The sequence below is a fragment of the Oncorhynchus mykiss genome, chromosome 7 (assembly GCF_013265735.2).
Source record: "Oncorhynchus mykiss isolate Arlee chromosome 7, USDA_OmykA_1.1, whole genome shotgun sequence".
Lineage (NCBI taxonomy): Eukaryota > Metazoa > Chordata > Actinopteri > Salmoniformes > Salmonidae > Oncorhynchus > Oncorhynchus mykiss.
In genome coordinates, this window is record NC_048571.1 from 56,748,966 (window position 1) to 56,772,650 (window position 23,685).

The 23,685-nt window shown below is 43.5% G+C and overlaps 1 protein-coding gene and 1 long non-coding RNA gene across 3 annotated transcripts; one reads left to right on the forward strand and one right to left on the reverse strand.

The window, feature by feature from the left end:
- The first annotated feature begins 1,838 nt into the window (after nt 1-1,838).
- LOC110528029 lies at nt 1,839-10,258 on the forward strand. The gene is made up of 3 exons (XR_002474181.2): nt 1,839-2,199; nt 9,956-10,014; nt 10,120-10,258. It is a non-coding gene; the product is annotated as an uncharacterized LOC110528029 (long non-coding RNA).
- On the reverse strand, nt 8,101-23,461 carry mdm4 (MDM4 regulator of p53). 2 transcript variants are annotated; one of them, XM_021609807.2, is made up of 11 exons: nt 23,221-23,461; nt 22,621-22,714; nt 20,627-20,701; nt 20,401-20,534; nt 20,229-20,278; nt 19,431-19,495; nt 17,904-18,003; nt 17,673-17,833; nt 17,369-17,560; nt 10,637-10,705; nt 8,101-10,482 (listed from the first exon to the last, which is right to left on the reverse strand). In XM_021609807.2, exons 2-11 carry the CDS (start codon nt 22,696-22,698, stop codon nt 9,910-9,912), a joined length of 1,497 nt encoding a protein of 498 aa, XP_021465482.2. In that variant the 5' UTR covers nt 22,699-22,714; nt 23,221-23,461; the 3' UTR covers nt 8,101-9,909. The 2 variants fall into 2 exon arrangements, with proteins under 2 accessions (XP_021465482.2, XP_021465483.2); XM_021609808.2 differs by having other exon boundaries at nt 17,369-17,545; nt 23,221-23,460.
- Nucleotides 23,462-23,685: the final 224 nt, after the last annotated feature.

The following is a 23,685-nucleotide window of genomic DNA, read 5'->3' on the forward strand; positions in this document are numbered from 1 at the left end:
CACAACACTGTACACAGACCTAACTTAATCACACACACAACACTGTACACAGACCTAACTTAATCACACACACTGTACACAGACCTAACTTAATCACACACACAACACTGTACACAGACCTAACTTTATCACACACACTGTACACAGCCCTAACTTAATCACACACACAACACTGTACACAGACCTAACTTTATCACACACACTGTACACAGACCTAACTTAATCACACACACAACACTGTACACAGACCTAACTTAATCACACACACTGTACACAGACCTAACTTAATCACACACACAACACTGTACACAGCCCTAACTTAATCACACACACAACACTGTACACAGACCTAACTTTATCACACACACAACACTGTACACAGACCTAACTTAATCACACACACAACACTGTACACAGACCTAACTTAATCACACACACAACACTGTACACAGACCTAACTTAATCACACACACAACACTGTACACAGACCTAACTTAATCACACACACTGTACACAGACCTAACTTAATCACACACACAACACTACACAGACCTAACTTAATCACACACACAACACTGTACACAGCCCTAACTTAATCACACAAACAACACTGTACACAGCCCTAACTTAATCACACACACAACACTACACAGACCTAACTTAATCACACATACTGTACACAGACCTAACTTAATCACACACACAACACTGTACACAGACCTAACTTTATCACACACACTGTACACAGACCTAACTTTATCACACACACAACACTGTACACAGACCTAACTTAATCACACACACAACACTGTACACAGCCCTAACTTAATCACACACACAACACTGTAAACAGCCCTAACTTAATCACACACACAACACTGTACACAGACCTAACTTAATCACACACACAACACTGTACACAGACCTAACTTAATCACACACACTGTACACAGCCCTAACTTAATCACACACACAACACTGTACACAGCCCTAACTTAATCACACACACAACACTACACAGACCTAACTTAATCACACACACTGTACACAGACCTAACTTAATCACACACACAACACTGTACACAGACCTAACTTTATCACACACACTGTACACAGACCTAACTTTATCACACACACAACACTGTACACAGCCCTAACTTAATCACACACACAACACTGTACACAGACCTAACTTAATCACACACACAACACTTTCCCTACTTACTGCCAACATACCCCACACACTGTCACAAATACACAGGACATATACACCCTCACAAACAAGCCGAGAGGTTTGCTATAAAACATACCCGGTTCACCAACCCGCTTCCAATGACCATTCTGAAAGATGATCTGACAGAGGTCCTTGGAGAGCATGCATGACTCCTCATAAAAGCCATTTGAGTGTAATAAACGAAAGTGCTTTACAGTTCAAATGAATATTATTATCATAGTGTGAACGCTACTGAGTTTAGCACCTATAAGGTAGACTATTCTGAACCATAATGTGTTTATCGAACCTTAAAGAAAGTTCATGAATTTTGTCAGTGTTTCCAGTATCTTTGTGTGTTAACTGTATACCCATGCAGAGTAAAGTTGCAAGGTTGTAGTAGATTGTTATGTGGAAACTATGTGTGCATTGGTCCCATTTCAGCTCCAATTCCACATCCGGAAAGGTAGGAAAGGAAAGCTAACCCACTCCCAGACCCAGTTCTTACAGGGAAAGTAGGGACCCAAACTCTCTCTATCTCCCTTTCTCCCTCACTTCATCTCTCCTTCCCTCTCTTTCCCCCTTCCCATGTATTCCCCTTACACCTCTCTCTCTCTGTTGCCCCCTTTCACCTCTCTCTCCTCTCCTCCCTCTTTCTCTCTGTTTATCTCAGGCTCCAGTGACCTCTCTCAGCATTGGGACAAATTTAGCGGCCTGGTTACTGGAGCGACCAAATAGCCGGAGACAATAGAGAGAAAGTGGATGTGAGTGTGTGTGTTCATGTGTGTGTTTCTGAGAAACGAGTTGAGAGAGCAGAGAGCTCCTGGTTCCACAAATCCAGTTAAAGACACAGAGACACAAACAGCCGAGCAGGGAGTAAACAGACTGGGACCGCTGGTCCAGGGGAATGCAGACTGGGGGGAGTCTCCAGTCTCCATACTCCACACAACCAACAGCACCAAGGACACAGAAGCTCTATCTCAAATAATGTAAGCTGGCTTGCTGTCCTTATCTCCTTTCGTTAATCTGCATTTAGTTGAAAGAAATGACCAGGTGAAAGTTAATTCCCAATACGTAAGCCACATATTACTTTTTCCTATCCTGTTGAGTTGGAAGAAAGGAGAAGAGGCTAGAGTTTGGCTTGTGGTTGAAGCTAGGGTTAGGCTAATGGCTAGAGTAAGGGTTAAGCTGGGGTGTGGACATCAAGTTAGGGTTAGGGTTAGGCTAATGGCTAGGGTAAGGGTTAAGCTGTGGTGTGGACATCAAGCTAGGGTTAGGGTTAGGCTAATGGCTAGGGTAAGGGTTGAGCTGGGGTGTGGACTTCAAGCTAGGTTTAGGGTTAGGCTAATGGCTAGGGTAAGGGTTGAGCTGGGGTGTGGACATCAAGCTAGGGTTAGGGTTAGGCTAATGGCTAGGGTAAGGGTTAAGCTGTGGTGTGGACATCAAGCTAGGGTTAGTGTTAAGCTAATGGCTAGGGTAAGGGTTAAGCTGTGGTGTGGACATCAAGCTAGGGTTAGTGTTAAGCTAATGGCTAGGGTAAGGGTTAAGCTGTGGTGTGGACATCAAGCTAGGGTTAGGGTTAGGCTAATGGCTAGGGTAAGGGTTGAGCTGGGGTGTGGACATCAAGCTAGGGTTAGTGTTAAGCTAATGGCTAGGGTCTCTGAATTCCCAATTTAACCCGACTGTATCCTTCCTTCGCTAAACTTCCAACCGGCCTCAACTTGGTTGCCCGCTCTGACATCCTACCTCAAGACTGATAGAAGGCTAAGTAGAGTTTCCTCCATACCTCCCACACCTGTCTGCTCCCTTCAGATTAGGGTTATGGGCTAGATGGAGGGCTTGTTTTCAGTCTGGGCTGGGGACATTATATCTGCTTTCAACAGGAAGTATTGCAGCGGTGACCCAGTTTGTTGCTCGTAGTGGGGGTGAGTGGGGAATGTGGCGGGGTTATTCTGGGATGTTGGGATGGTCACTCTGTAGTCATAGCAACATGTAGAGCCCCTTCTACTCCTGAGCCCACAGCATTCTGGAACTGCCATTGGTGCCATGTCACTGTGCTGCCATACCTTTCTCTTGTACCAACCCACATTCCATTCCATGCACAAACCGCACTCCAACGAAGTCAGAAAGGCTCTGCTACTATTAGGTTCCAGGTTGAGTTACTACAGGTGTCAGGGAAGGTAACTTCACAGAAGCTACACTATACAGTGCTGTGAAAACATATTTTCCCCCTTTCTGATTTTCTCGATTTTTGCATATTCTTGATACTGAATGTTATCAGATCTTCAACCAAAACCGAATATTAGATAAATGGAACCTGAGGTTACAAATAACAAAAAAAAATTATGCTTATTGTATTTATTTAATTAACCAAGTTATGCTACACCCAATTCCTCTGTGTGAAAAAGTAAATTAGCCTTTATACTCAATAAGTGGTTGTGCCACCTTTAGATGAAATGACTCCAAACTAACGCTTCCTGTAGTTGTTGATCAGTCTCTCACGTGGCTGTGGAGGAATTTTGGCCCACTCTTGCATGCAAAACTACTTTAACTCAGCAACATTTGTGGATTTTGTTTTCAAGCATGAACTGCTCATTTCAAGTCTTGCCACAACATCTCAATTGGGATTAGGTCTGGACTTTGACTAGGCCATTCCAAAACTTCAAATGTGTTGCTTTTTAACTATTTTCATGTAGACATGATTGTGTTTTGGATCATTGTCTTGCTGCATGACCCAGCTGCACTTCAGCTTCAGCTCACAGACGGATGGCCTGACATTCTCCTGTAGAATTATCTGATATAGAGCAGATACATACACTCTGATACATTCATGGTCCCTTCTATTAAGGCAAGTCATCCAGGTCCTGAGGCAGCAAAGCATCCCCAAACCATCGCACCACCACCACCAAGTAAAGAAAATTAGAAAGGGGGCAAATACTTTTACATATACAGTGCTGTGAAAAGGTATGTGGACACCCCTTCAAAGTATTGCTAGAGCTGCCCTGATGAACTGTAAGTGCTGTTATTGTGAGCTGGAAACGTCTAGGAGCAAAAACGGGTAAGCCGCAAAGTGGTAGGCCACACAAGCTCACAGAACGGGACTGTTGAGTGCTGAAGCACGTAAAAAAGTTGGTAGGTTGCAACACTCACTAACGAGTTCCAACGTGCCTCTGGAAGCAACTTCAGCACAATAACTGCTCATCAGGAGCTTCATGAAAGGGGTTTCCATGGCCAAGCAGCCACACACAAGCCTAAGATCACCATGCGCAATGCCAAGCAACGGCTGGAGTGGTGTAAAGCTCGCCGCCATTGGTCTCTGGAGGAGTGGAAATACGTTCTCTGGAGTGATGAATCACGCTTCACCATCTGGTAGTCCGACGAACAAATCTGGGTTTGGCGGATGCCAGGGGAATGCTACCTGCCCCAATGCATACTGCCAACTGTAAAGTTTAGTGGAGGAGGAATAATGATCTGGGGCTATTTTTCCATGGTTCGGGCTAGGCCCCTTAGTTCCAGTGAAAGGAGATCTTAACGCTACAGCATACAATGACGTTCTAGACGATTATGTGCTTCCAACTTGTGGCAACAGTTTGGGGAAGGCCCTTTCCTGTTTCAGGATGACAATACCCCCCGTGCACAAAGCGAGTTCCATACAGAAATGGCTTGTCGAGATCGGTGTGGAATAACTTGACTGGCCTGCACAGAGCCCTGACCTCAATCCCATCGAACACCTTTGTGATGAATTGGAACGCCAACTGTGAGCCAGGCCTAATCGCACATCATCAGTGCCCAGCCTCACTAATGCTTGTGGCTGAACGCAAGCAAGTCCCCGCAGCAATGCTCCAACATCTAGTGGAAAGCCTTCCCATAAGAGTGGAGGCTGTTATAGCAGCAAAAAAAGGGGGACCAGCTCCATATTAATGCCCATGATTTTGCAATGAGATGTTTGACAAGCAGGTGTCCACATACTTTTGGTCATGTAGTGTACCTCCACTTTACTATTTTTCACAAACAATGCTTTAAAAGAAATCCTCACACGTATTTTGCTGTGTTTTCTGACAAAGTCAAATGAAATTTGGTTGGTCAAAACCAAGTCAGTTTTTAATAGCGGAGGTCTCGCTAGCCCATGTCTTTTGTTCTGGAATAGTCTACCCATCTGGGACTGTCAGTATTGAGGAGTCTCTCCACAGAGGGAACTTTCCAACAGAAAACCTCCCTATGGAAGTGCCCATGCGACCTGGTGGGGATTTATTTTGGGACTCAGAAAACACACTTTTATTAAACACTTCATAATGGCAATTAGTGAGGTTAAGTGGAGTGTGAGAAGTAACTAAAGAGATGTTGCACAGACGGACAGGGGGGGGGGGCTGTCATGAAGGAGAGAGTACAGGACAGCTGGACTGTCATACAAGGACTTATTATTCAGCCTAAAAGCACTCCACATACAGCAGATACTGTACATCAACAGGTTTATTGTGTGTATGCACATGTCAGAGCAAGAGAATTATCCAATGATAATGTGAGTCATTCTGTACTCCTACCAAACTGTAATAAACAGACATGACAAAATAACAGTAGTCCTACACAATTAGTTGGACTTGTTACTTTATTCATAATACAGCACTACAAACATAATTAGAATGAGCAGAACTAACATTCCAATTCAAAGCAATGTTCCACGACATGAGGCCATATTGGGTGTACCATGTTCTTCTGGAATGTTCTGTTGCATTCATGCTCATCACATCTTTTCGAATTTGGTGCCTTTCTCAGTATTCAACAACCACAACAATGACACATTCTGATGTTCCTCCATGTTAGATAGTTCGTAGAGCTCGGTGGCTTATGAGTAGGGCAATACAAGGGGATCAAAGCAGGGTTCCTTTACAATATAGCATATCTAATATAGCTTTAATACACATTGCTAGTATAATTCTCTCACCAGCACAGTGCTGGGTTTAGTCTCACACTAATCAACCATATGCTATGTAGATTATAACATGTTTAATACTATTCAGCTGCAACAGTGCTCTTGGAGCACTGAGAACCACTGCTATCGAGCACCACCTGGAGGCAGAGGGGATAAGTACAAGTAAAGAGCTGAACAGTGGTGGAAGGTAGGCCATCATTCCCTTCAGTCAGGCAGAACACAGCTAGGACAAGGAATAAAGAGCTCTCTGTACAAGTGCATGTTCATGTTTCAGAGTAGACCTGACAGTGTCTGTTACAAGCAGTAGAGAGACAGGAGAGGACAGGTCACTTTGTTACAGGTCACCTGCCTGCAGCCTGCCCTTCAGGACCTTCACAAAAGCATAACAGAAAACAGCATTGTACACACAGGAACAATACATCTTAAAGCAAATAAATGCAGAACCAATATCAATTAAAACCAAAAACAAATTTACATAACACACAAACAAGCAAAAACCAATCATTACGTTTGGCAGTGAAACGCTTCCCTTAAACAAAAGTCAACAAGCACACTCATATGCACCATCATCAGGAAAACCCCACACCTCTTTCTACCTTAGAGGAAACACTATTGGCCCCCAGAAACAAAAGAGCCTGAGTATTACTATGAGTATTGTATTACCGTGCATTTCCACCTGTGCAAAGTTTGCATCTAGAAATAGCAAAGCTAAAAAAAACAAAAAATGTTTTACCACCTATATAGCTTTATTCACACCTTAAGATAGTCATTTTATATTTTACCTTTAGTCCTCCCTTTAAAAAAAGGGACAATCTGCAGTTGTTTTGATTTTTGAATACTAACTTAAATATCTCATTAGCTTAGTTTGTTTAACTGTACCCCATCAGAACCCCAAAAAGAACTGATTTAGTTAAATGTTGGTAAACAAAGTCAATTTAAACAGGCACTGTATCGCCTCAAAACATTGTTAAAACTATTATTTTGATATCATAGATGGTCAGGCCTTAGCAGCCATAGCTCCGTATATGAATGTGAGCGGTTCCATTTCTCCCGCCCAATCCCCCAGAAACAGAGGCGGGGAAAACACTTTGTTATTGTTTCAACTGTAATTGCCGCTTTAATGTTTTATTTCTTCTAATTATCAAGGGGCAAACTTAGCACAGGTGATAAGGCTTAGCAGGCGGCCTGTATTCTGTGTAGTGGTGTACAACTCCATACTTACTGTCCCAACACTCATTAATCTGATTTAAAATGTAGGATATTGGAAGAGGTTAACAAAAATCGTAAAAACATATTTGGGGAGGAATTAAAGGGTCACAAATACTTCTAATATCAAGCACAACACCTAAAACAGGAAGAGGTCTAAAGAAATTGCCAAAATCACTGCACTAAAATGGAGAAATTCAAGCGAGCAGAACTAGAATTTAAGAAAATTGGCGATTGTGAATATTTTAGTATTCATATTTAAGACTGAAAAGTAAATAATGGTCTGGAAAGGAAAAATGGCAGCCCTTGCACGTAGGTACACTACATAACCAGAAGTATGTGGACAGCTGCTCGCTGAACATCTCATTCCAGAATCACAGGCATTAATATGGAGTTGGTCCCCCCTTCGCTGCTCTAACAGCTTCCACTCTTCTGCGAAGGATTTCCACTAGATGTTGGAACATTGCTGCGGGGACTTGCTTCCATTCAGCCACAAGAGCATTAGTGAGGTTGGGGACTGATGTTTGACGATTAGGCCTGGCTCGCAGTCGGCGTTCCAATTCATTCCAAAGGTGTTGATGGGGTTGAGGTCAGGGCTCTGTGCAAGCCAGTCAAGTTCTTCCACACTGATCTCGACAAACCATTGCTGTATGGACCTCGCTCCGTGCACGGTGCATTGTTATGATAAAACAGCAAAGGGCATTCCCCAAACTTTTGCCAAAATGTTGGAAGCACAGAAACTTCTAGAATGTCATTGGAGCGTTAAGATCTCTAAACTGGAACTAAGGGGCCTAGCCCCAGCCATAAAAAATAATAACCGTCCCAGACCAATATTCCTCCTCCACGAAACTTCACCGTAGGCACGATGCATTCTGGCAGGTAGTGTTCTCCTGTCATCCGCTGAACCCAGATTCGTCAGTCGGACTACCAGATGGTGAAGTGTGATTCATCACACCAGAGAAAGCGTTTCCACTGCTCCAGAGTACAATGGCGGCAAGTTTTACACCACTCCAGCCGATGCTTGGCATTGCACATGGTAATCTTAGGCTTGTGTGCAGCTGCTCGGCCATGGAAACCAATTTCATGAAGCTCCAGACGAACAGTTTTTGGGCTGAAGTTGCTTCCAGAGGCAGTTTGGAATTTAGTAGTGTGTGTTACAACCAAGGACAAACAATTTTTACGTGCTATAGTACTCGGTGGTCCCATTCTGTGAGCTTGTGTGGCCTACCACTTCACAGCTGAGCCGTTGTTGCTCCTAGATGTTCCCACTTCGCAATAACAGCACTTACAGTTGACCGGGGCAGCTCTAGCAGGGCAGAAATTTTACAAACTGACTAGTTGTAAAGGTGGCATCTTATGAAGGTGCCACGTTGAAAGTCACTGATCTCAACAGTGAAATAACTAAATCTACTAATTTGAAGGGGTGTCCACATACACCAAAGTATTTCCTTATTGAGATGGGCTAATTTACAATAACTCTACATTGAGGGCTATAGATGTGACTCTTCAACTATATTTCAGACTGGTTATTATCATTAATATGAACTACTTTTTACTAACTAGCCTTTGAAAAGAGGCAAAAGTTCTCTGTGGAGTACATTCACTTGCATTGTGAGTACAAGGACAGTAAGACAACAAAGCATTCTGATCAGCACTGCAGGGTAAAGACTTCTCCCTGGGGGTATGTATACTATTGAAAAACAATGACAAGGGGATCTAAAGGAGATGTTTCTTATTGACTTATCTTGAAAATAGGCCTTTCAACCAAAATGTGGTCAATAAATCAGCAAAAATGTAGAGTATGTATCGAAAATCTCCTTTCGATCCACCTTGTCTGTTTTCCAAGAGCACACAACAAAAAAAAAAACGCTGCAGAGAAATGATTTAAGAAAAACAAAGAACTAAACAGGAGAAGAGGAGGACCACCAAAGCACTGAGGCTCCATGAATATACAGGGCAATGAGAATTAATCTGCTCTCACTGGAGAAGTAGTCAGCCAGTGTGAAGCTAGCTTCCCATCATCTTTACCTAGGGAGAGAAGACCGGTCTTTAAGGGATAAAATATAGTGTATGGCAGCAAACACGTCAGCAGCCTGACAACCGGCAGAAAGCTTTTTCTGGACACTTACAACAGTGGCCAATAGGAAACAAATGTCAACAGGTCTTCCGTCGGGAACAAAAACTTAAGTCTCACATATCGTTGTCGTCAAAGTTATGTACAGTGCTGCTTGGCCCTCAAATAAATAAATACCTATGATGTTACATTGAGTAGCAAATGACTTTCATGAAATGTGGCACAGAGATAACTATATAGTTGGATACTTCAAGAAACACATTGCTGGATTTGTACCTTCCATTACTAGCGCCATAGCTCAGAGGCAGTGTGATACAAGCAATACAAGACAACAGAGAGCAAAAGGGAACATGCTCTTTTAAGTGCTTTACTCGGTGTATCTCTGGGGCGTATGAGTGGCTTTTGATGCAAGTGATTGTGTCTTGTTCCAATTTTAAATAACCTTGTACATTACATCTGTGTGTATTACATCTGTGTGTTCCAATCCTCTCAGGCTATGAATGTCTTTATAACCTTCTGTATGATCTGTCCACAGCCGGGACATGGAGCGTGGAACTTGTGCAGCTTCCTGGCGCAGGTGAAGCAGGTTAGCAGGTGAGCCGTGCGGCCGTGTATAATACTCCCGTTACGCGGACGCATCCGACACAGCTTACAAGGCTCCAACAGAGCCTCGGGCCTAACCTCTACTTCCATCCCCAGGCTTTCCTGACTCTCTCCCCCAGAGAGCTGCTCCTCCCTGGGAAGGCCTCGCGGCCTAGGACCCTTGCCTTTCCCTGGAACCCCGGGGGGCAGCAGGCGGTCAGGGGTGGAGTGTGAGGGCAGGATGACGGGGTCAGACACGGTCCTGAGGCAGTCTGGGACGTCGATGCCTGTGTCGCTTTCCTCCTCATCGTCGTCATCTCGCGGGGCCAGAGAACTGCATGCTGGGATGTCAGGGACGGAAAGTGAGTGGACCAACCGTGGGACGTCTTTGTACCAGTTCTTGCGTAGAGCCCAGCAGCGTACGCAGTAGCGCTGGAGAGGAGAGTTGTACTTCCTGCACTCTGTACACTGCCATGCATCCTGAGAGAGTTAGAGTGTTAGACAAGAGGTAGCTAGCTATAAGGAACTAGCAGCGTCATGCGAGACAGAGGCAGAGACAGTCAGATCGAGGGAGACAAAGTAGAGCGAAAGAGAGATCGAGACAAAAAGATGGAAAACAGAGATGGAGACGGACCTGTGTAGAGATCTCTATATCCGTATCATCACTCAGACACTGAGAGTCCTCATCTGGCTCCTCCTGCATCTGAGGAGAGAAGAGAGACACTAATCAGTCAAACTACGTTTACATACAGTTTTTATGCGCCAATATTGATGTAATAACCATCCTATGGAAGTAAAGTCACGTGATCTGGTGTGTGGTCCTCCCTAGGGCTGTGGCGGTCATGACATTTTGTCAGCCAGTGATTGTCAAGCAAGTAACTGTCGGTCTCACAGTAATAGACCGTTAATTAACAAAAACCTTTAGCATCTCCTGGCTTCCACACAAGCCACTGATGTAGACCTTTGGAACAGCTACATTTTAAAAAGTCTAATAAATCCATGTAATATAGCCTACACCAACAAAATAAATCCATTATTTATTTTAGACAGGTGTAAAGAAGCATGTCTATTTCAGAAGAACAGAATAGCATATTCTGAGTTGTCCTTATCTTTGGCCCTGATCTGGCTGTGTCATCTGGCTGTGGGCTACACTAGTTCATTTAGCAGACACAATTTGCTTAGAATTCTGTGGCATTATTTTCTAATATGAAGAATACAATTGAACAAAGCTGTACAAAATAGAAAGTCTATTTTCTCCAAACTATTTGATGGAGTGCTCACGTGGCTATTCTGTGTTGAGCGGTTAAAGAAATAGATATTCCTATAGGCTTAATTTAGAGTTATTAATGTAACTTTAGTTGTTCTACAAACGGGCTATATGTTTGGATTTTTAATACATTGTAAGGCTGCATGATGCGACTAATGATGATTTGGAAAAAAGTATCTTGAAAAGGCTTTGTTTTTTGTGCAGGCTGTACACACACCAGTCACAATTTGACAAGCACTTGATAACGCCTAGATTTTCACGGTGGCATCCCCTTTGTGTAGCTGTAATGTGCCCTAAAAAAATCCATGCCTTTGGCGGCCAGTGGCCGTTGTGCCCTTCTGCCTGAGTGCTGTGCGCTCCGAATCTCCATCCCATACACATGGCTCTCCATCACGTGATCAGGTCTTTCTCACAGGCTACAAGTGAAGACAGACACATCGGGGACGCAACTGCACACGTCCTTATCCAATTCCGAGGTGGATATTGGAAGAACTATCCACATGTACTTTTCGTCAGCCCTACAAGATGAGTAGGCCTAACGTACAGCAAAAGCACTAGCACTATGTCAATCAACTAGTACAAAAAGAGTACAAAAGTCGACCTATTCTATTCTGTGCGAGAAATAAATATTCCAAACAGTCTGGGACAGTTGTGGGATGTGATAGATACCAAATTAATACAACAACTAGCATCAAAAAACATTTTCTACGCAATGTGGCTGAAGCAATAGATCAGAACTTTAAGCTTAAAATGTTTATAAACTATCAGGCTATTTCTTCACATTATAAGCGCAGCAATACGCACATGGCAGTAGGCTATAAGCGCGAATGTTCCATTAGCGGAACACACCATTATCAAAAGTGACCGCAAATTAAATTATGCATGTAATGCTTTTATTATAAAGGTGCATTTTTATGGTGAAACACTGCTTATGTATGCCAGTTAGGCTCTACACCCCTTGTAAAGCAGATTAATGTGACAAATTCTTAAAATGTATTTGGCCACTTTAGTTGTGATACAAAACTTATATCAAAACATACAGGCTTATGGGCTAGGCTACATGAGGTACGCAACTATAATTCGACAAAGTCGCAAACAAAAGGTATTGTTTCTTATGCTGAGCATCATTCACAAGTGATAGTCTGATGGGTGACAATATCAGCCTATTAATGATTTAATCTTGTCTTTACATATACTAAATAATGTGTGAAATTCGTTTTGATTTAGAATGGACCATTATCATGCACCTGTATCGAAACAGGGGCAGCGGGGGAAAAACACGTAATCTATGCACTTATATAGTTTAAATCAAGAACACTTTTTGCATGGTTCATTTTCATGCCAGCGAAGTAGGCTATATTCTAGTTGTAAATAAAAGCAAAGTGCTTAATATTAGGAAAGTTGAGAAATAAATATAGTAGGCTATAGAAGGCTGTTGGAATTCTCTTTTTAGTAGAGGCCATCACTCTGTTTTCTCGCGCATAGCCTATAGAAATGTGCCGCAACATGGGCTCTCATGAAGTGTTGGATTCAATTTTCGATTACATTTGCATTGACGTCAGAGTGATTAGAGGGACAATAGTGCTGAGTACCAAGCAGTTAGCAAGTTTGGTAGGCTACTAATGACCAGCAGCAGCATCAGAGCTTGAAGAAGCCTAATTACCGTGACTAAACTGTCACATGGAATTTGATGACTGCCGGTGTGGCGGTAATACAGTCACGCAACAGCCCTAGTCCTCCCACTACATCTTGGGAAACCAAGGCAGTTTCATAGGCTGCAGATTAAATAAGTTGTGAACTTCACAGGGTGGTGAAAGCGCACAGTGATGAGCTTGAGGTCTCTTTCCAATAAATATTGAGGGTCCTATTCTGGTGACATGATAATCGATGCCTGACCACCGTTTTACAACTACAAATAGTCTTTGTCTTATCCATAATAGCCTCGTCATAAAGATAAGCCTACCCACACTGTATCTGGGAACTGTTGGCTAGAGTGCACGTACCAAGACCACAGTAGGAACATTTAGTTAAATAAAATAAATACATTTGCTATTTAACGCAACAGTTTGTGACAAAACTATCAGCTGAAAACTATGATTTGAAAATACGATGGAAACTTTAGATTTTTATTTGGTAAATGAAAACTTGAAAAAAAAAGTACATTGTGTGCACTACGTCATCACGTCATTACTGCATATTTTCTTTATGAATATTTGCGTGGAAATCTGTCGCTAATCGGATGGAAATCGACCTAAACCAAAAAAACATGGGTAGATGGCAGCATCCGCGCAAAACTGAAAGGGCAAACCACCGCAAGGTGACAGGGAACATGGTCGAATTCAAACAGGACAGTTTTGCCCTCCGTAAGGCAATCAAACAGGACAGTTTTGCCCTCCGTAAGGCAATCAAACAGGACAGTTTTGCCCTCCGTAAGGCAATCAAACAGGACAGTTTTGCCCTCCGTAAGGCAATCAAACAGGACAGTTTTGCCCTCCGTAAGGCAATCAAACAGGACAGTTTTGCCCTCCGTAAGGCAATCAAACAGGACAGTTTTGCCCTCCGTAAGGCAATCAAACAGGACAGTTTTGCCCTCCGTAAGGCAATCAAACAGGACAGTTTTGCCCTCCGTAAGGCAATCAAACAGGCAAAATGTCAGTAGAGACAAAGTGGAAACACAATTCAACGGTTCAGACACAGTTCCCGTCAAAAGTTTGGACACCTGCTCATTCCAGGGTTTTTCTTTATTTTTACTATTTTCTTCATTGTAGAATAATAGTGAAGACATCAAAACTATGAAATATCATGAAGTAAGCAAAAAAAAAAAGTGTTCAACAAATCAAAATATATTTGAGATTTGCCAAAGTAGCCACCCTTTGTCTTGATGACAGCTTTACACACTTGGCATTCTCTCAACCAGCTTCATGAGGTAGTCACCTGGAATGCATTTCAATTAACAGGTGTGCCTTGTAAAAAGTGAATTTGTGGAATTTCTTTCCTTTTCTATGTGTTTGAGCCAACATATACAGAAGATAGCCCTATTTGGTAAAAGATTAAGTCCATATTATGGCAAGAACATCTCAAATAAGCAAAGAGAAACGACAGTCCATCACGAAGATCAGTCAATCAGCAAAATGTCAAGTACTTTGAAAGTTTCTTCAAGTGCAGTCGCAAAAAAGAGCTATGATGAAACTGGCTCTCATGAGGACCGCCACAGGGAAAGAAGACCCAGAGGTACCTCTGCTGCCGAGGATAAGTTCAGTAGTTACCAGCCTCAGACATCTGTAATTAATTACATCTCAGATTGCAGCCCAAATAAATGCTTTGCAGAGTTCAAGTAACAGACACATCAATTGTTAGAGGAGATTGCATGAATCAGGCCTTCATGGTCGAATTGCTACAAAGAAACCACAACTAAAGGACACCAATATGAGGAAGAAACTTGCCTGGGCCAAGAAACACGAGAAATGGACATTAGACCGGTGGAAATCTGTTCTTTGGTCTGATGAGTCCAAATTTGAGATGAAGAGTAAGTGAACGGATGATTGCCGCATGTGTGGTTCCCACCGTGAAGCATGGAGGTGGTGGTGTGATGATGCTTTGCTGGTGACCCTGATTTATTTAGAATTCAAGGCACACCTAACCAGTATGGCTACCACAGCATTCTGCAGCCATACGCCATCCCATCTGGTTTGCACTTAGTTTTAGTTTTATTTAACTAGGCAAGTCAGTTAAGAACAAATTCTTATTTACAATGACGGTCTACCCCGGCCAAACCCTAACAACGCTGGGCCAATTTTGCACCGCACTATGGGACTCCCAATCATGGCCGGTTGTGATACAGCCTAGAATCGAACCAGGGTCTGTAGTGACGCCTCTAGCACTGAGCTGCCATGCCTTAGTCCCATGACTCCCAAGTGGTACAGCGGTCTTTCATTTGTTTTTCAACAGGACAATGACCCAAACACCTTCAGGCTGTATAAGGTCTATTTGACCAAGAAAGAGAGTGATGGAGTGCTGCATCAGATGACCTGGCCTCCACAACCACACGACCTCAACCCGATTGAGATGGTTTGGGATGAGTTGGACCGCAGAGTGAAGGAAAAGCAGCCAACATGTGCTCAGCATGTGTGTCAACTCCTTCAAGACTATTGGAAAAACATTCAAGGTGATTACCTCATGAAACTGGTTGAGAGAATGCCAGAAGTGTGCAAAGCTGTCAAGGCAAAAGGTGGCTACTTTGAAGAATTTCAAATTTCAAATCAATTTTAATTTGTTTAACACTTTTGGTTACATGGATTCTATATGTTATTTCCTAGTTTTGATGTCTTCACTATTATTCTACAATGTAGAAAAAATTAAAGAAAACCCTTGAATTAAGGAAAAACCTACAGAGTAGGTGTCCAAACTTTTGACTGGTACTGTATGTGGCAGGGACTCCAGACAATCATGGATTACAAAGGGAAAACCAGCCATGTCACAGACACTGAAGTCTTGCTCCCGGACAAGCTAAACACCTTCTTTGCCAGCTTTGAGGATAACACAGTGCCACCAAAGCGGCCTGCTTTCCAGGACTGTGGGCTTTAGTTCTCCGTGGCCGGCGTGAGTAAGTCATTTAATTGTGTTAACCTTCGTAAGGCTGCCGGCCCAGACGGGATCCCTCAGAGCACGCGCAGACCAGCTGGCTGGAGTGTTTATTCAAATTTCTCCCTATCCCAGTCTGCTGTCCCCACTTCCTTCATGATGTCCACCATTGCTCCTGTACCCAATAAAAGCAAAGATAACTGCCATCTGGACAAGATGAATACCTATGTAAGAACGCTGTTCATTGACTACAGTTCAGCCTTCAACACCATAGTACCCTCCAAGCTCATCATTAAGCTTGGGGCCCTGGGTCTGAACCCCGCCCTGTGCAACTGGGTCCTGGACTTCCTGATGGGCCGCCCTCAGGTGGTGAAGGTAGAAAACAACACCACTACGCTAATTCTCAACACAGGGACCCTCCCATGTACTCCCTGTTCCCCCATGACTGTGTGGCCACGCACACCTCCAACTCAATCATCAAGTTTGCAGTAGTAGGCCTGATTACCAACAATGATGAGACAGCCTACAGGGAGGAGGTGAGGGCCCTGGAGGAGTGGTGCTGATCGTAGACAGCAGAGGGAGCACGTGCCAATCCACGGGACCGCAGTGCAAAAGGTGAAAAGCTTAAAGTTCCACGGCGTACACATACGTCACTGACAATCTGAAATGATCCACCCACACAGACAGTGTGGTGAAGGTGCAACAGCGCCTCTTAATCTCAGGAGGCCGAAGAAATTCAGCTTGGCCGCTAAGACCCTCAAACTTTTACAGATACACCATTGAGAGGATTCTGTAGGGCTGCATCTCCACCTGGTACGGCAACTGCACCGCCCACAACCGCAGGGCTCTCCAGAGAGTGGTGCAGTCTGCCCAACTTATCACCGGGGGCACACTGCCTGCCCCCCAGGACACCTACAGCACCCAATGTCACAGGAAGGCCAAAAAGATCATCAAGGACATTCATCCCGGTATCATCCAGAAGGCGAGGTCAGTACAGGTGCATCAAATCTGGGACCGAGAGACTGAAAAATAGCGTCCATCTCAAGGCCATAGACTTAAATAGGCATCACTAGCCGGCTTCCACCCAGTACCCCGCACAGCACTTAGTCACTAGCCGGTTACCACTCAGTCACTCAAACCTGCACCTTAGAGGCTGCTGCCCTATGTACATAGAATCACTGGTCACTTTAATAAGGTAACATACTGTTTTACTAATTTCATGTGTATATATTGTACTCTAGTCAATGCCACTCATACATTGTTCATCCTAATATTTCTATATTCCATTCTTTTACTTCTAGATTCTGTGTAATGTTAGATATTACTGCACTGAGCTAGGAACACAAGCATTACGCTACACCCGCAATAACATCTGCTAAATAGGTGTATGTGACCAATACAATGTGAATTGAACCTAGCTATAGTCTAAAATAATACTCCATAGTACAAGAGCTATAAAGAGAACATATCATTGTTTATGTACCACTCAACATAGAGACGACAGGAGAACAGTTCTACCTCCTTATCAGCCTTCTCTTTTCCTCCTCCCTCCTCTTCAGGTGGCGGCTCTCCTTCTCCTCCACTCCCTTCTTCCAGCACGGCCTCCTTCATTTCCACGCTCACCTGTTCACTTCCCCCCTCCGTCAGGAACCACAGGTCGTCCGTCGTGTCCGACACGATCGCTGTGTCTTCATCCTGCGCAGGAGACAGCTGATCCCTCAGTCAGGATGTGTGTGATCTCATCACTGTATGACTATGTTCCCTGAGTTTATCACCTTGACAAGCAAATAAACTGACTATAGTAAACAGCATATTTTCTTACTTGATTAGTGTGGATGTCCGTAGAGCCGTTGCTTCTGCGACTGTAGTTGTTACGCAGATTACCCAGAAACCACCAGGGCAGTCCTGAGAGGTCCCACTCGTCTAGTGTGACATCAAGCTTGGGCCGTTTGCAGGCCGACTGGGGCAAGCCATCTAAAGAGTCTGAGGGACCACAGGGGGGTTGGGACTCAAATAATATAGCAGTTATATATAGCCATGTGAGTGAGTTTACCTTCGTCAGGCTCCCGGGGTCGTCTCTGAGACGGGGTCTGCATGGGGAGGGCCTCGTCACTGGCCACAACCAGGCCCGCCTTGGCCACGCCCCCACACACCTACACAAGTAGGAGGGGAGGAGGAGAGCCAAATCAGATAACAGAGCAGAAACTGGGCACTTGGCGAAACCACAGCTCCTTCACAGCACGGCCTAGTGGTCAGTGGAATAGATCCATGGGTACTGGGGCAATGGAGGGCCACATAAGGACAGACGGGGCAACAGAGCCACACACATTCAGAGAAAGGTTGAAAATGAAAGGAGACAAGAGAGTGACTGACTACAATCTGCCTAAATTAATCTGAAATCCTACATGCTTGGTGTTTGTGTGTGCATGAACCAGACAAGCATTAGTATGGACACACCACACCACACCGCAGTTGCAGTGCTCAATCTTCCATGATCACACAATAGTTGGAATACTATTCAACACGCTGCCGTGATTCGATGACAAGTGACTACATCTTTAATTGATCTGCATGCATTTCTTGACGAAGAGGAGCCAGTCCTCCCATATTATCTTTATTTTTCAAATTGCAATACACAAAGACTGAGGGAATTTATATTTTTAATTTATAATATCAGTCAGTGATTTCTGCATGCCTCTTCTCAACAAAAGTTGCAGTCACAGATAATTACAAACCCATTGATCACTATCCATATGATCAACATTCTTTCATTAATGAATTCTTCTCTAGTCATATCTCACGGTAAACTCCCATATCCACAACTGGCCTAGAGGCAACTAATGCTAAGTGGAAACAAGAGGTGTTGGGGTAAGAAGCCATTGTGGTGTTGGTGAAGGGGGCAAAGGGCAGTTTGGGTGTTAGGAAGAAGGGGAAGTGGGGTTTGTTGTTTCGGTGGAAGAAAGAGATGGCAGATATTGCGTGGAGGGGCAAGTTTGAGAAGTTTGGGGAAGGGGCAGGTAGAGAGAGGATGGGGTAGATGGGGGAGTGGGTGTTTGAACCGAGACTGGATCAGGAGCTGTGTTCCTCCAGCAGGTTTGGGGCAGAGAAGAGAACTCTGAGACAGACAGAGACAGTGACTCTGCCCCCCATGCTCTGAGTGGTGCTGGTGGGTCCGGCAGTGTTGTGTTAGAACTCCACCAGGCCAGGCCAGAGATGGGGATGTACAGAGACGGTGCCACTCTGTACACATAAACACCTGCGAAGACAGTGGCCCTCCCCTCCCCTCACAACACACAAGCTACTGGCTCAATAAACTTGGGAAAATCAATCAACTGCTCTACATTCTCAATGCAACTAATCATTTTAAAATCAGTTGATTGTATTCCAGCTTTGATAATGTCGTTAAAGACCACAAAATCAGTTGGCCAGAACAATTGATATCTTAACAATGAAGCTGCGCGCATGGCTCATTACATTTTGAAGAGACTGACGGATTGAGCTACCCTGGGGGGGGTTGTGTGTGGTGAGGTAGTGGGCTTGAGGGTCCCTGTTTCTCCTGAGCACCATGCTTCAGCTTTACCTGACCGCGGTCCTCCACTCCGCCCTCTACACACTCACGGCCCACAGAAAGACTCTCTGCAGCGTCTGTGTTTTAGAATGAGATACAGTAACACACAAAACACACCCTGCCCTTTAATTAACACACTCCGCACACACACACTGACACACACCCTATAACACTATAGGTACACTGCAGCTCTGGTTTCTTTGAAGAATTCTGCAGGGCAAATGAGGAGTTAAACACCTCCACATCGAGAGAGCTCCAGGTCTACAGTTTACACATCGAGAGAGCTCCAGGTCTACAGTTTACACATCGAGAGAGCTCCAGGTCTACAGTTTACACATCGAGAGAGCTCCAGGTCTACAGTTTACACATCGAGAGAGCTCCAGGTCTACAGTTTACACATCGAGAGAGCTCCAGGTCTACAGTTTACACATCGAGAGAGCTCCAGGTCTACAGTTTACACATCGAGAGAGCTCCAGGTCTACAGTTTACACATGCACACCTTTCACCTCCAACCAGCAAGACTGAGCTTATAGAGTAGAAGGCAATACAGAGACTGATTCTTCACTGGTTGGTAAAACCATCAATCTTAAAGCTTCAACATTCATTAAGACCCTATAAGTAGATGATTTGACTGTACACGTGAGGAAAAAGAGAAAATATGTAAATTGATTTCTTATCAACAATCATCCCACACTCAATCCAGACAAAGCAGCATTGCATTAGTCTTTCACCTGTTTCAGCCAGGATCATATTCAAATGCATCAAATTTGATTTTTTTAAATGGAAATCTCACAAGCAACGATCACTTACCTGAACAACTCAGCACAACTAAATACTTCTTCAGCATCTCGTAGACTGGACTGCAAAATAGGACACATGTAGACTTGAGCTTATGTGTTAAGTATACAGCATAAGCGTGTTATGTACAGTGTAAGAATAATGTGTACTGAGCATGAGCCTGTGGGTGTGCGAGTGCGCTCACCTGGGGTTTTTGACGGAGAAGCTCTCGACCTCCAGTAGCTCTCCCAGTGGGTCGTCCTGACAGTGCACTATGTGCTGCCTCTGTTTATCATACAACTGCTTCCCCATGATGTACTGGCCCAGGTAGTGCATCACCTGATACACACAGTTTGTGAACATACGTTTTAATAAGTGCAATATAGCTTTTATCTTATAGGGCTGTTACCATGCCAACTGTATCCACTCACCTCCTTGAGGGTAAAGATGTCCTCCTGGGCTCCAGCCACACGCAGAATCTGCAGGAGAGGGGCTTTGGGCTGCACCTGCCACAGACAGAACCATGCATTAGCCTTAACAGGACCAGATATATTCTCTGTACAAAGGTTGTGGTTAATGTCGTTGTGACTTAGGTCAACATCAATGGAAGTTCCTCAGAGGAGGAAGGGGAGGACCATCCTCAATGAATTTCATAAAAATGTTTTAAAAGTTTATCCTTTTTAGACAAAACTATACTAAATATATTCACATCAGCAAATAATGTAGGGTAGCGCCATGGTGTAGCCGGAGGACAGCTAGCTTCCATCCTCCTCTAGGTACACTGACTTCAATACAAAACATAAGAGGCTCATGGTTCTCCCCACCTTCCATAGACTTACACGGTACTGGAACGAATTGCAAAAATCACTGAAGCTGGAGACTTATATCTCCCTCACTAACTTTAAGCATCAGCTGGCAGAGCAGCTTACCGATCATTGCACCTGTACATAGCCCATCTGTAAATAGCCCACCCAACTACCTCATCCCCATGTTATTTATTTTTCTTTACACCCCAGTATCTCTACTTGCACATTCATCTTCTGCACATCTATCACAGTGTTTAATTGCTAAATTGTAATTATTTCACCACTATGGCCTATTTATTGCCTTATCTCCCTAATCTTACTAAATTTGCAAACACTGTATATAGACTTTTCTATTGTGTTATTGACTGTACGTTTGTTTATCCCATGTGTAACTCTGTTGTTTGTGTCGCACTGCTTTGCTCTATCTTGGCCAGGTCTCAGTTGTAAATGAGAACTTCTTCTCAACTGGCCTACCTGGTTAAATTAAAAAAATAGAAAACTGAAAGAATAAGCTATAGGTAGCTAATACTGCAGTGCATAAAATATGGTGAGTAGTGGACTCAGAGAGAGAAAGATAATAGTTTAACAGTTTTGGAGATGCCAGAGAGAGAGAGATGCATATGTCTGTTGTTTTCTTGAACACAAAGAGAGATAGAGGTGATGGTGAAAGATGGATGAGCTGGGAAAGGGGGATACCTAGTCAATTGCATAACTGAATGCATTCAACAGAAATGTGTATTTCGTCATTTTTTCTCTCTCACAGCTAGCTAGCTTAGCCTACTCAAACAGAGGAATGCTATGTTAGCTAGTTGGGTATGTCTACCCAACACAACACTGGAACTCTTCCAAGTCAAGGTAAGGATTTACAATTTTATTGCCACCGGTGGCTGACGGTGTAACTGCTAAACTGGTTATAACTGCTAACTGACTGTACACTAAGGTTACTGCATGATTGTAGGGGGTTTAACGCATTAGTTCTATTAGCTATGTTGACTATGACGTTACTTTAGCAAATAATGGTGACAACGATGTAGGCTGTGTGTAGTGGTTATGATATGGTTTGGCTTGGTCACATACAGCAGATGTGTTGTCCATTTAAGTCCACAAGCCAAGGGAAAAGGTGAGAGCAGGAGAGCGCATAGATGCGAAGGAATACAACGTGGCTACTATGAAAGTGAACAGGGTTTACGTGTGATAAGGCATGCATTCATTCCGCTGATTTTGCTGTAAAACTTTTCTTAAACAGGAGCAAACGAAACAAAAATAAACATACCTGGATGTGTCCAATAGAAACTCTTGTTTGCAACTGTTGGACTAATGACTACACCCTAGATCAGCTAGATCCAAGAGTGTGCAAGGCGGTATTGAATATGCCACTGTCGGTCACCTCAAATTTCTCTCGACCAGTGTGCACCTATGTTGTAAGCGTTCTTTCAAAGGCCAGGTTGTAGCAACTTCATGACTGGTATAGGGAAAATTTGAGTATCATGTGGTAGCCTAAACCTATGGATGTTACATTGAACTGGGTGAATGGAATATGAACGACAGTCATCCAATAGGCTGTAATAGAAATAAGGCCATGCTCATGAGAATAAATAAATCGGTGTAAATAAACTCACCTGACTCCCATCACCAGGTAATATGTTGCATGCTGAGCTTGATGCTGTGTACTGCTGGGGTGACGGTAACGAGGTCATATTCAAAAGACAAAATCTGCAGGGGGAAAAAAAGCGCAAGAATGGATGTTAACGTTAGCTATTCATTTCATACACAACCCACTGTATCTTCTATTTAGGTTCAATCTATATTTTTGTGTTAAGAAACACGTTGATCAGCTAGTTAGTTAAAGCTAGCAGCTGCATGTCTTCAAGCTGTCCATTGGCCTTGGCTAACTGCCTAGCCTCTTGAACATAACTTGTATTGAGCCCGCAGTCTGTAGTCAGCTAACGTTAGCTAAACAAACAATATAGAGATATAGTTAGCGAGCTAACTTACTAAATACCTACGTTAGATAACATTGTGAGACCATAAACTCATTGGTCGCTTCCGCGCAACATAAATTAACTGATAGCTATCTTTCCAACACTTTAAATAAAAATTCGATGGCATATTCTGCATCTAATTTTAAATGACGTCAAATGGATAGCTAGCTAGCCGTTGGAAATGCTAGATAGCCACGTTTAACTGGACCACTTTGCAAACGGACAAATGAAACTCACCTCAATATATCGGCATTATTGCAACGTTCTCTAGCAAGCTACATTCTTGCACACTGGCCTTCGTACCCGACAAATACTAAAGTGTGTATTGAAAAATATAGCAATTTAACAAAGCATAGCCAAATCGTGTGCTACCTTGTAGCCAGCTCCTCAACTGTTAGCACAACTTAGAAAATTCAAATTCAGTATGGTGCACTGCATAACTTCCGGTGCAATTGTCGCCATCTTCACTTTTCTGGCTGGCAGCAATACTTTTTGTTCTTATAAAATAGCTAGCTGTGGTTGTATGTTAGCTATATCCACAAAGACTTGCCCACGTCTACCTACTAGTTACCTGTTTCTGAAACACAGAAAATCACTCTTGCTGAATAGCCACCAGCCAACAGATTGTAGTTTCACTGTTTCCACACATACTTTTTTGGTTCATATAAAGTGTCAAATGTAGCTAGTATTTGTACGTTTTGT